Source organism: Culex pipiens, chromosome 2 (assembly GCF_016801865.2).
Source record: "Culex pipiens pallens isolate TS chromosome 2, TS_CPP_V2, whole genome shotgun sequence".
Lineage (NCBI taxonomy): Eukaryota > Metazoa > Arthropoda > Insecta > Diptera > Culicidae > Culex > Culex pipiens.
In genome coordinates, this window is record NC_068938.1 from 55726498 (window position 1) to 55740346 (window position 13849).

At 34.8% G+C, this 13849-nt stretch overlaps 1 protein-coding gene across 2 annotated transcripts in view; it reads right to left on the reverse strand.

Annotated features, from left to right (window-relative positions):
• Positions 1-9257: 9257 nt before the first annotated feature.
• LOC120430358 (kin of IRRE-like protein 3) overlaps positions 9258-13849 on the reverse strand; it is a 450977-nt gene continuing 446385 nt past the window's right edge. For both annotated transcript variants that reach the window (XM_052708963.1, XM_052708962.1), the window contains one exon: positions 9258-13235. In XM_052708963.1, the coding sequence (XP_052564923.1) occupies positions 13096-13235 (140 nt within the window). In that variant the 3' untranslated portion in view covers positions 9258-13095. The remainder of the gene's footprint in view (positions 13236-13849) is intronic.

Genomic DNA, 13849 nt, shown 5'->3' on the forward strand with positions numbered 1-13849 from the left:
TTGAGTCCCATGTATATAACATGTATATATAGATTTTTACTTTTAATTAATGATAAAATGAAATAAAAAGTCTGAACTCTTTTTTCCGTGTACTTATTTTATCCGAAAAGTCCTAATTATAACCTAAAACTTTGCCGAAGACACCAACTCGATCAAACAAATCCAGAAATCACAAAAAATGCGAAATCGTAAAAAAAATTAAGGCAAACAGGGGCAGTGAAGAAACCATCGACGGAATGTGAAATCTTGAAACCGCAAAGGTCGACTCGACTTCAATTCCTGAAAACCTGATTCAATCCATAATCTTTTTTCAGTTCGATTCCAAGAAGAGAAATGGCTGTCATCATCAGCTTGACAATCAAAAAACAAACATTTTGTCTGTACATTTTCATCATCAGTGTCAGCAACATTCGTTTATTTTCTTCAGTTTTTTTTTGTTTTCAGTTTTTGTGTTGGTTTTTTTTTTCATGACATTCCATTTATTTTTATCCATTCTTTTTTTCACCTATTTAACTCTGTCACGCTTTCGCCGTCACATTCACGCTGACAGCGTCACTTGGCTGGCCGAGCCTGGGTGAGACGTGTTTATTCAATTGTCATTCATTAATTTTAATTAAATTTATGTTAATTTATTCCACCCGGGCAAAAGTGAGACCAACGGCGGACCCGGGTGTTGATTCATCTTCATTTTCGTATTTTTCACGTTGTTGCTGCTGCGCTCTTTTCTCTCTGTCAACTTTGTCACTTTTGACTGGTGTGGTGTTCCCCTGGAGAGGCCTTGCGAATTTTGCGCGAAACGCCAGTGCTGCCAACCTGATTCCCACTCGAACTAAAAACAGCAGCAGCAGCAACAACATGAACCGGATGTCTTCCCCGGGCCGGGTTGCCAGCTGGATGTGATTTGATTTGATTAAATTTTAATTCATTTTCCTGCTGCTGCTGCCATTTTCTCGTCTCGTTTTTTGGCGCAAAGTGCTCGGAAATACTCGCGGGAGCAGCTTTTCGTGTTTCTCCCTAATCGAAAATGTCTTCTGCGCTCACACTCACAGCCACACACACTTTCAAACACTCAATTAGAAGTTGCTTCCGCTCATCAAGTTTTATATATTTTAACCTTGTTAATTATCTGTTTTTACACTCTTCAGTGTCGTCGAGTTCGCCTTCTATAGAGTTTCCGCCTAACTTTACTTTCTGTTTGATTTACTTCCACTTTAGTGATCAACTCATTATCAAGTTGATTTGCAAATTAGTTGGAATCCAAAGAAGATTTGTAAAATGAAAACTCGCTTTTTGAACGGGCTTCTTCGGGACTAATTACAACAAGATCATACAATTTGATGCATCTCAAACTTTGCTGAATCGAAAACTGAAAATCACCCTTTTTCGTTGAACCTAATGTAACAGCTTTAAACTTTCCGTAATGTAGTTAAACGTGTTTTGACTGTACAAATTCGATACCTACCAATTGTCTATCGGGATGTTACAAGTGTGACTTGAAATGAGTGGTTCTGTAAGTCCTAGGTTTTTTTTTATGACTTCTTACGATTTAGGTATTTACATGGGAACATCTTGGATGTTATTAGCTACACTAATCCTACGTTTTTATAGGGAGGTTTTACTGAGGGATTCGTTGAGTGAAGATTGCAACCACACATTTTTACCATTTTATAACCAAACTCACGTATTTTTTCACATAATAATTCAACTTGAATTTAAATTAAATCGAAAATAACTTTAAAGCTAAATTAACAAAATAGTAGTAAGTTTTCCCAAAAAAATGCATTGTGATCTAAAAATTTCCAGAAGTTAATTTTTAATTTCTTCAAAACGATATCTACTCTTTCAATGTTTTATCAATTTCAATTCATGACTCATACTTACAGACAGGGTTGCCAGATCTTCAGAACGCAGTGCTCATCTGAAAGGCCTTTTGATAACCCATACAACGATGGTACTTATGATGGATCCGGGCATCATTTCGTTCAAAATATCTGAGTTTCAGCTTCAAAAAAGTGTCAAACAATCTCATAATTTTTGATCGGGTTGTAGATCATTAATCTTTTTAACTAATTGGTCTATCAACTAACTTTCTTCAAACATATTATTTGGTAGGTTTTGTTTCAATTTCTACCCTTTTAAAATGTTATGAATTAAGTCAGAATCTTTTTATCATGATTATTAAAGTACTAAACAAACCGCACAAAAAAACACACCAAAAGGTGGTTGCACAATTGAATTGAAAATCTTTCAAATTTGCAGGGAAAAAAGTCCATTAAAATGTATTCATTTCAAATTCATATTTTTAATTACACTGATAAGTCTGGTATATTTTTAATACCTACCTACCTACCTTCCTCTTTCAAATCATAAACAAACCAAACAAGAGCAAAAAGCAGCAGTTCAATCTGAAAAAAATTTAAGAAATTGTAAAAAAAATATTTGCAATGCCGTCGTGAAATCACTTACTTTTCCTGTCATTCTTGAACGACGAAAAGCCTACTTTTCTGTACCAAAAATAACAGAATCCAACAGTCGAACTTTTCAAAATAAATGCTGAAAAGTTTTACTTTTCAGCACTTAAATGGATGCTGAGTAATACCTTTCAACTGTTTTTTTTTATATTTAAACGGTTAATTTGCAAAATACATGAACATTTGATTTATAATTCCACTCAAAGAGTGTTATTCGGAATTGCAAAAAAATGTTGTATGGAACTCGTTGCCAAACTTGTTTTTTACAGCACTCGTCGTATTAATCCAACTAGGAGAACCTCGTTGGATAATTGTTCAACTCGTGCTGAAAAAATCCTCTTTTTGCAACTTGTTGCATAAACTATTATTTTCAGCTCTCTTGGACGCAAATAAATAGTAGTTCATGCAACAAGTTGCAAAAAGAAGATTCTTTCAGCACGAGTTTTAACTTTATCCTACGAGGTTTCCCGAGAATTACCTAAAACTTTTCCCTTAAAAATTAGACAGTTTTAAATGAAAATATCTCGAAAATCACCACTGAGATTTAAATTTGCATCTTTTTAATCTTAAAACGGTCGTAACTTTTGATCCTTGAGTCCAAATTGACTTGTAAAGAAATAAAAATGTTTGTTTTGAGAGCTCTAGAAGTGCCCTGATTGTTACTTTTCTCCAAAGTTTAACTCTGAATGTTTCCAAAGGGAGCGTTCTTTTATTACGTAACGCAGTTGGGGGAGAGGGGTGGTCTGATACCGTGTTACGCTTCATAAAAAAAATTAAAATTTGTATGGAAATTTTGTTACGAGAGAGGGGGAGGGGGTCTAAAAATCCGATTTTTTGCGTTACGTAATAAAAGAACGCTCCCAAAATTGACAATGTTCGAAATCGGAAAAAAATTTGACGATTTTGGAAACAATTAGGGTATTTGTCGCTATTTTGGACCTAGTACCTATATTGAGCCTACCAAACTTAATTTGACGAAATTGTGCATTCCACCGTCAATTTGCAGAAAACTGCCAATGGAGTACCCGACGCGATTGGTAGTAAGCAATGTATTTCTTATGGAGCGAACTGTCAAACTACCATTCGAATCGGGTATTCCATTGGGAATGATACTTGCTGTCATTAGCTTCAGTTTGGTGGGCAAAAATAATTCACTATTTCCTTTTAAATAGGAAATAACGGAATAAACGTATCACTCGTCAACTTTTTCGTGGAAAATTACTAGTTACCCATTAGATCCAAAATGTTCACCGCTTTTGCTTACCGCTTCTTGACACTCAGCGCCACGGCTTTCATCACTCGGCACACGAATGGAGCCTTCCCCCGAATTTTAAACTACCAGCAATATGTTTTTATTGGCGGTTAGCATTATCCCGTTTCAAAAAACAATCACTGAACTGCCACCGAACAATTATATTATTAATCAAAGTTACTCTCTTAATTTCGGAGACGATGGTTGCTTTTTCAGTCCATTTGACGGTTTTACAAACTGTGACAGTGTGTGCGTGCCTTTCACATCTCAAAGTCCTTACTCGCGTAGTACGGGTTAATTAATTGGCTGCGCAGCAAATATTTAATTATGTTTAAAGCTCATAAATTAATGAAATAAATTATGCTCATTCAATTTATGCACGTAATTTAACTGTTACTGGTTAAATCAATCATTCTAATGATAATTTGTGGCTTGAAACTGCACAACGATTTAGCCTTTTTGGTGTCCGTACTTTTTGGGGTTGAACTGTACGTCACAAAAGTTCGCCACTTGCTTCGAGATTTCAACCAAACAGAAGGTAGGCCGAAAATATGCACAAAGAAGGTCGTATGCTAGGAGCAATATGCTCAAAATAGGGGCAAAAAGTGTTTTACTTTTTCGTGCTTTTACAGCGACATAAGGTATTTTTATCAAAATTTTGATAATGTACGAGCTTAAGCATTAAAAACCAACTTATTCATGTAAAACAAACTAGGTTGCCAATAGCAGCTTTTGAGAATACATCAAATTAAAAGTGCGCTCTGCTTAGTAGGCCCAAAATAGGGACAAATACCCTAAATGTTCATGAATTCGAAAAGGGTTACCGGATGTGCTTACAAGATTTCTATCCATGTATAATTTGGTCGTAGAAGGCCTAGATTTCGATTTATAATTTTGGTGTCTTCGATAAAGTTGCTTGGATCGGAAAGCCCAACAAAAGCCCAGACAAAAAAATCCCAAAAATATTCCTGAAAAGTTGGAAAATCACCCTGATCGTGAATCCTATCCTAATTTTAACCAAACCAAATGTTGCCCCTTCTCATTTGCAATAATTCTTCTGAAGACACCAAAGCTCCGAAACTTCCCCACTTTTTGGAAAAATCTATTTCCACTTAATTTAAACAAGATCTGGACCACCATGCGCACTGTAATGTCCAAAAGAAACATATTTTTCTAACTGTTTGGGCCATGAGACTTCTGACCAATTTCGGGACAAGTAAAAGTTTCAACTATGAGCTTTTATATGGAATGCTTGATCAATTTAAAAATTAAATTCTCATCTGTGTAGAAAGCACTGAATTATACATGTTTTTGATAAAAAATATGTTGAAACTTAATTTAAAATTTGCAAATAACAGCAAATGCAAATGAGTCTTCCAACAAAATTTAAAAATTAAAGTGCTTTTGAACTTATTTATAATTTTAGTTCATTTAGTTCATAATTTTTTTAGGCAATTGTTTTTGAAAATTTTTGTGTTATGGTTTTCTTAAAATCACTAGTATCGAAAAGTAACATTTTTCACTTTTTTTTTGTTTTGAGCGGTGAATTTACTTACCACATCGATGTTTGACATAAAATTTTATTCAAAAAGTTGTTTTTCGTGATTGCAAAAAAAAGTTGTTAGCAACTCGATGCAAAACTTGACTTCTTCAGTAATCGTCTTATTTATCGTTGGATAAATGTACGACTCGTGCTGAAAAAATCTGCTTTTTGCAAGTTTTTGCATAAACTACTTTTCGATCGTGTGACAAAAGTTGTTTTGTTGACAATGTTTTTTTTTTTTTTTTTTTTTGTAACAAGAAAACCTTCTTTTTTCTCAAATTCATAAAATGGGCAAAACGATTTAAAATTTCTTTTCTAGAACTAAAAAATAATCAAATATTCCAAATGTTAGCAGTTACGGAAATTGCTTTCCGCATAATTGATCGACGCCACCAACATCGTCAGCACAGCCGACAACAGTAACCCAAACTGCGAACAAAGCTAAACTTCGTTTACCTCGCCGCGATTAAAGCAAGTAGCTCGATTATTGCTCAGTAAGCAAAACCTCAGTACCTCGCGTGTGAGGGCCTGGGGGACTTTTCGATCACAATAAAATCAGAAAGTTTTGGACAGTCAAACTCAACACTTTGGAGTAATTAATTAAGAGAAAACCACCCTTTCATAATGGACATTTTATAACTTAGCTATGTTTGCGCAATTTGTTTTTTTTTTGTGTAACAAATGCTATACCTCACAATTTTGCCGAAAAGAAAAAAAAACCGAAAAAAAATGTCTTTTCAAGTTAAAGAAGTTAGAAGATTTTAGTAGCATTTATGTATGGCTTTCCCTCAAATTTGTATGATTAATTGACGAAATGTCTTCTTGAGGCATACCAAACGTGTATGCAAAGTTTGAGGGAAAAAAACAATACGGTTATGAACCATGTAACCCAATTCCAGAGAATTGCTCTTCAAAAAACTTTTCGCAATTTGCTTTCAAAATATTATGTTTCCGGCAACCAGGCTCATGATTTCCAAATAAATGACTCAATCAACTTTCAAAACTTTTAACAGAAACTCGGCAAAATGTTATTTCGAATTGTATTCCCATGCTCCCAAAACTCAAATCGTCATTATAAATTGCTCAACGAGGTAAAACATTTCGGATTCGGTGAACCGGACGATCAAACGTGTTATTTCGTTCCACAATCGTATTGAAAACGTTTTCCAGGTTTTCGTGTCATATTGTGAAGGTGGGTGGTTTTTGAATTTTCATCAGCAGTAACAGTAACGTAGGAAACATCAATTAGTTAAATGTTTTTCCCTACGGTGAAGGTTTTCCGGAAAGTTTCCAACCTGAATCGGTATCGGTGAATGTTGTTGTTTTTTTTTCTCCTTTCAATAAACGAGCTTTTTTCCGTAAGGACTATCATAAATTCATGGGACAGGCTGTATCACATTCACACGCGCACATACATACGCTTGATGCCGGTATTTAATTAATGTTACGCAAATAGAGCCTACTCCGGAACAAAACAACTGTGATTTATTGCAGAACATTTGGGTGGGGTGGTTGTGAAGTTTCTAAATAAATTGTATATTAATAACAATTCAACTCAAAATTTAAAGACATTTATCCAATAAGAATAATTTTGAATTATCATGATATATTTTCATAAACATATTAAAAATAGGCTGATTTAAGAATTGAAAACATGGTTTTCATAAACGAATTATAATCAAATTAAAAAAGTTGACAACAAATAGTAGTTATGTGTCAATTTAAATATTTAAAAAGAAAACTTTCGATAAACCCAGGAGGAAACCCTGGTCTGAACCTTTGTAGAAATTGTCTTCGAGCACAAAATATGCATATCAGGGACACATACCAAACTATACACACACACACATACACTCATGCTCTAGTACAGAACAAACAACCACTCGAATCCCCCCTCCCTGTATACGGTTGCAATCTTCAGCCAAATTTGGGGTCCCCCATTTTTCTTCTTTGGAGAAGCTTGAGAAGATTTCCAACCTCCTCCCCCTCCAACTTTTCGTTAAGAGATGGCTCCTTCAAGACAGAGAAACGTGCCACTCTGGGACGAACCTCACTCTACTCTGTCTGCATCCAAATTCATTATACAGATATACATTTATCAAAAAAGGGAGATAAAAAGGACTCGGACAGGAATAATTTTTCATTTGCTTGATCTGCTTTTTGTACATTAGTTTTTTCTGCTTCTTGCTTCTTTCGTCAGAAACATTTTCTTTTCCTCGAGTTCCTCGCAGCACTTTGAAACGATTCCTGGGCTTCGTTTTGCACACAACTATAGTTTTTCATCTTCCCCATAACTTTTCCACTTTTCATCGGCGCTAAAGACAGGAACAAAATGTCTGCCGTTGCTTGTTGTTTTATGCATCAACGGGACGGGGATTTTCCTGGAGCTTTCCTTTCCGGTGTATTTTCTCTTCACTTTTTTTTAAGCCCTCCAGCCAAGTTGGTCTTAATGCCTTTTTAAAACGAGCTTATTCCTTCCTGTGTTTTATTTTGCTGTTTTTGTTGCACTTTTTCTGAAGAGAATTTATTTACACAATTTCTTGCCTTTATTGCACTCCTCTCGGCGCGCACACACAGTAGCGAGCAAAGGCATTTTCCGGAGGTCGGGAAAAACGAGGGTGAGAAAATAAAACTTTCATAAAATAGCAAGCGAGCTTTCAATATGCAGGCGGGATGCTGTTGTGCTCGGGAGGCGTGCTCCAACATGCCGACAGCTGTCGATGCCTTCGGTGAAGGATCTTGAATATTTGTTTTGTTTAACTTGTTGAGTGGAAAAGGGATTCTAAAACACAATAGCTTTAAGTATCTCCATGACCAGTTAGTTTCCAAAAAAGTTTCTTAAGTTATATCATCAAACTCGGAACACAATTTCGTTTAACTGAACATTAATTGAAAATAATCGATTTCAGAAATATTTAAGTTTGGTGGCAACTCATCGTTGTCTATTTTACATCCGATTTGGGATAAAATTATGATCACTTGAAAAATGGTTTACCAATCTAAACATGACCTCTTATTCATCTAGCGAATTGGGAAAAAAACTAAACCAAAATAATTGAAAATGCTACCGTCAGTATGGGTGAGATTGGGCCAAAGTGATTTTTTTTACGGATTTTACCATTTCTCAGATTATTCTCAATGAAACTCAATTCTGTGTAGGGGACATCTTAAGATGACTTAGCTGAAAAAATCTCGTTCCTAGAACAAATCCTGTCATTTCAGCAGCTGTCTAAAGTTGAGGTACGTTTTCGGCCAAACATGACATCTCAAATCAAATGTTAAATATTGTTGTTGGAATTGCTCGAAAAGTACCCAAATGTTTGAAAATCTCTTCTTCAAACATTTTAGCATGTCAATACGATCCCCTCGAACAAGAAACATTGTTGGATAACTTGTTTTGACCCTATCTTTGTATTTGAGTATCATTATTGTCAGCCGCTCTAAGGGCCGAGATTGGGTAAATTTTTAATCGATTGGCATTTAAGGTAGAGTTCATCAAATTCCACCATATTTTGGGAAAATGTTAGTGAACTAAGATTTTCGATGTTACCTAAATTGTTTTTGATTTTAATAAAAAAAAAATGTTCAAGGTCACTAAAATATTCCAAAGTTTAACTGTTTAACAGTTTGCAAACTAAAAATCACATAATTCCGTTGAAGCTCACAAAAATTTGGAACTTCAGTTCATTATTTTTCATCGTTCATTGATGAACAGTAAAGTTTTTGTTCATTTTGACATTTCCGATTTCTCAAATACCATTTTCGAAAAACAATCTGTTTCGCAGAAAATAAATGAATTGCATTCGTTTTTTCGAAGCTGACTTTTTCATTTAAAATTTTGCTTTTAATTAAAGGAAATAATCATGAAATAAAACAGTTGAAATAATATTTTTGGAAGTTTGAGAATTCCAAGTAAAATTTATTTTAACTTTTCAAATTACTAAATTATTTTCATGGCAAGTAAAATTTTAACCAGCGTTAAACTTAAAAAAGTAAATTTTAATCTTATCTTTAAATCAAGTTTTAGGATTTTCGTTTTTTAGTACTTTTTAATCTGCCTTTTTGGGTGTTCTCAGTATGTAAAAAATCATAAATTAGTATCTTTTGAAGAATTTTTCGATCGATTTGGTGTCTTCGGCAAAGTTGTCGGTATGGATGGAACTACTGTAATAAATAATTTCCAAAATAAACTTTTTTATACTTTTTTTTGGGTCAATTTAATTTTTACGTAATTTTTGAAGTGAAATCAATTTTTTAATCAAAAAGTACTAAACAAAAATCTTTGTAAAGTGCACGCACCGTAAACAAGTTATTATCATGTTTAGGTAACTTTTTTTGAAAAAACGGTGTTTTTAATTCTTTTTGATGGGCCATGTTAAACCATTTAAAACAATAATATTTTGGATAAGCTTAGGAAATTTCTTACATTTTTTTACAACATTCTTGGTACGGCCTTTGTTTGCTGAGATACGGCCATGCAAAGATTACAAAAATAAACAGAAAAAATTAGATTTCCTCATAGTTGTCAAACTTGCCTTCTTGTTTAGATCACCGATGTCTATGGGCCTATTTGTCCGATTTTCAATGCTAAAAACTTAAAATTCTAGATTTTTGTTATTTAAAATTTTCAAATCTGGCTCAATTTTTAAAAATGTCCAAAACGAGTGTTTTGAATAAAATCTTGATTACAACATTTTTTAAAAATATTTTTAATGAAAAGAGAAGAAAATTTCACAAAAATGGCATCTTTTCAACACTAAAAGTCGGACCATTAGTTCCCAAAATATCTGAGATAAAAAAAAGAGGGTTTATTGGGCAACTCTGAGAAAATCTAATTTTCCGGTTGTTATTCCTGCATGAAAATAACTGAACAAAAATAGGCTTTTTTTAAATGCATTTTTGTCAACTCAAAATATATTAAAAGTTTTTTTTTAAATCATTTTTAATACAAAAAACGAAAACACAAAATCGATCCAAAATATATTTTTTTTAATTTTCAAATACCATTTTTGTAAGCCAAATTTGTATGGAAAATAATTTTGACAAACTGAAGATGCAAAATGGCTTCTTTGGGCAAACGAAAGGGACTCAAAAAGTTTCAGCGAGATTAAAAAAAAGCTCATTTTGTAGAGAATTGCTCTGATCTAATCTAACCTTGGTTAGAAAACATAACTCAAACATCATAAACATTGATTATTCATACTCGTGTTTACGAAAAACAAAGGATTCTTTGAAAAATGTCTTAAAAAAAGACCAACAACTTTTAAAATATTACAATTTTATCTGATTTATGATCTGTTCCTATCAGATTTTAAAACTTTGTTATATTTCCTGGGCACATTTTCAAGCGAATTTTTTTTTCGTATTTGGCCTAACATCACAATTTTTTTAAAATAATCAAGTTGTTGAAGTTTATTTTTTACTTAAATTTCACATCATTTCATTGTTTAAAATACACCCAAAACTGGGCTTGGACCGAGCCACGTAGTCTAGTGGTAACGCTTCCGCCTAGTAAGCGGTAGATCGGGGTTCAAATCCCGGCTCGGACCAACACAACTGGTGATCGTTTCTCTTCTAGATTCGATTGCTTAGTATAGGGAAGGTAGTGTATCGTCACAAACTGGACCTTATCACGACACCTTAGGAAGGTGACCTATGGAATGTTACACCCAGAACTGGGCATCGGCATACGAGAGGATAACGACTGTGTGCGGACGGAGAGGATAATTCGCGAAATTACCGAGAGGACTTTACTCATGGGTTCATCTTCAAAAATGTTCATCTATCAAAAAAAAATTACCGGTACCCAGACTCGAACCCAAGGACTTTGGCTTATTGAACCGTGCCTTTGCCGTATGGGCCACCATGGTTCGGTGACTAAGTGGCGGTCATTTGTCCATATAAGCCACTCAATAGGATGAACTGTTCCAATGAACGAATGAACACGCGAGAGGACTTTACTCTCGCAAAATAGCACTTTCCTCACGTTTCTTTTCGTGAGGACTATCCCCTCGGTCTTTAACTTTGGGTGTACTTCACCTTATTATAAAAATAACAAGGTAAAGTGTAATGAATAATTCGATAAGTTTTGCGAAAAACAGAAAAATCCTCAAATGAGAAATGGTAAAGAGTTTTAACTGTTCAGAGATGGAAAGATAATATTTAACCTTAAATTTCTACCAAGATACACTCAAAGTTAAATAACGAGGGGATAGTCTTCCCGAATAGAAACGTGAGGAAAGTACTATTTCGCGAGAGTAAAGACCTCTCGCGTGTTCATTCGTTCATTGAAACAGTTCATCCTTTTGAGTGGCTTATATGGATAAATGACCGCCACTTAGTCACCGAACCATGGTGGCCCATACGGCAAAGGCACGGTTCAATATGCCGAAGGTCTTGGGTTCGAGTCTCGGTACTGGTACTTTTTTTTTGATACATGAACTTTTTTGGAAAATGAGCCAATGAGTAAAGTAATCTCGGTAATTTCGGGATTTATCCTCTCCGTCCGCACACAGTACCATTTTACTACCGAATCGTGCTCTTTATCCTATCGTATGCCATTGCCCAGTTCTGGGAGTATATTAAAAAACAGATCATGGATTGGAGGAAACGGATCAAGTTAACCCACTAAAAAAAAGTTTAAATGTTAATAGAATTTTGCCGAAGTGTCTTATTAAACTTTATTATTTTGTTGTGACTACTTTAAAAATAAATCTAATCCCCTGAAGGAATTATTATAAAAAATGGGATTATTTTTCAATACGAACCAACACGAGTAAAGAGCGAACAAGCATTTTGATCGCAATACCATTTTGCGATTCATTGGCAACTTTTTTTTTAGCTTCATTCGTCATTTTTTTTGAGAATTCGAAATGTAAACCAATATTCGGGATCTGCAGATTTCATCAAACATTACGTGTTTAATAAAATCAAAAATCGTTTTGCCTTTTTGCCCCAGAGATACGAGAGATTACGAAAACTTCAAAATTGCAATCAACAAACTTTTGTTTCTTCAGATTTTAAGCACTTTTAATCGTTTAATCTTGGCAAGAAATAATTTTTTCTTGTCGCCCTCGTGGCTGCAATTAAAAATACATTTTTTGTATCAAAAAACCATCAACAAAAATGTTCCCAAACCCTTCCAAGAACGACAACTTGGAACCATTTTTCAACTTCCTGAATGTCCAACCATTCCCCGAGATAAAATCCGAAAAAAAACTCCCCCTCATAATTACCCCAACAGCATGTTTCTTTCGAAAAACTTTACCACTTTTTCCAACACCCCCTCGGAACTGACCATCACCACTTTGCTACTGCAGTGAGCTGCCATCATTTTGAAACTTTGACGCGGGTTAAGTCAAGTGTTCTGACCCAGCAAAAAAAAAAAAAAAAAAAGCAGGAAGGAAAAGGGCCACCATTTTCACCCGAGTTTTTCCGGAGTTACAGAGAGTTCGTCACTGCAGTTACAACTGCTGGCAACGCTCGAGAGCTTTCGCCTTTCCAATTATAATTTTCCGGCTAGATTCCACTTGTTTCTGCTCGTTTTTTCCCCCAACGTGTGTGTGTGTAAGTTTGCCGTAATACTTTGTAACATTTCCTCGTTGTCCTCGATTTTTTCTTCTTCTTCTTCGACTGGTCATCATATTTTATACGCTAGGGTCAACTATCTTTCACTAAGTGTATATACTATCTGGTGCAGTGACAATCTCGCACACACACTCACATTTTAATTCACGCACACACACACTTAAGGTTCTCGTTGAATCATTCACGAAGAGTTCCTTTTTTCGCTCTCTCTCTTTCGGGGGGAGGCTGATTTATGGTCAGTTTTATCTGACAGTCGAGGACCGGTCGCCACCACCGCTGACCCTGTAGATGGACAGCAGGAGCAGCAGGCCCGTGCAGAACCCGGCCAGGATGAGATTACTTCGCAGCGAGTGGCCGCTCTGGATCGCCGCCGGATGTTCGCCTGGAAGGAGAGATAGAAAGGGGAACACAATTTAGGCTTGGTTGAATATTTTTTGATTACAAAAAAATAAACAGTAAGTGTATTAGTATTAAATATAGAAGAGTTACTGCTTAGCCGAAAATTTCAGAAACGTACAAAAACTGTTTCGAAGAAAAAAAACCTATCAAATTGTTCCCAAATCTGAATATAATTAGATTTTAGTGCGTCTATCCCGGGATTTTTGTTATTTTGTTAAAAAAAATAATTTTGGCCTGGAAATTCAGATTTGGTTGTGAGCAATTCTCTACCAAAACCGGAAATGGATTTTATTTGTATTTTTTGATTTGGCTCAAACTTTGTGGGGGCCTTCCCTATGACCAAATAAGCTATTTTGTGTCATTGGTTCACCCATACAAGTTTCCATACAATTTTGGCAGCTGTCCATACAAAAATGGTACGTACATATTCAAACAGCTGTAACTTTTGAGTGAATTTTCTGATCAATTTGGTGTCTTCGGCAAAGTTGTAGGTATTGTTGAGGACTATTGAGAAAAAAATAGGTACACGGAAAAAAAAATTGCAGATTTTTTAATCAACTTTTTTTTCACAAAAACTCAATTTCCCAAAATAAGTAT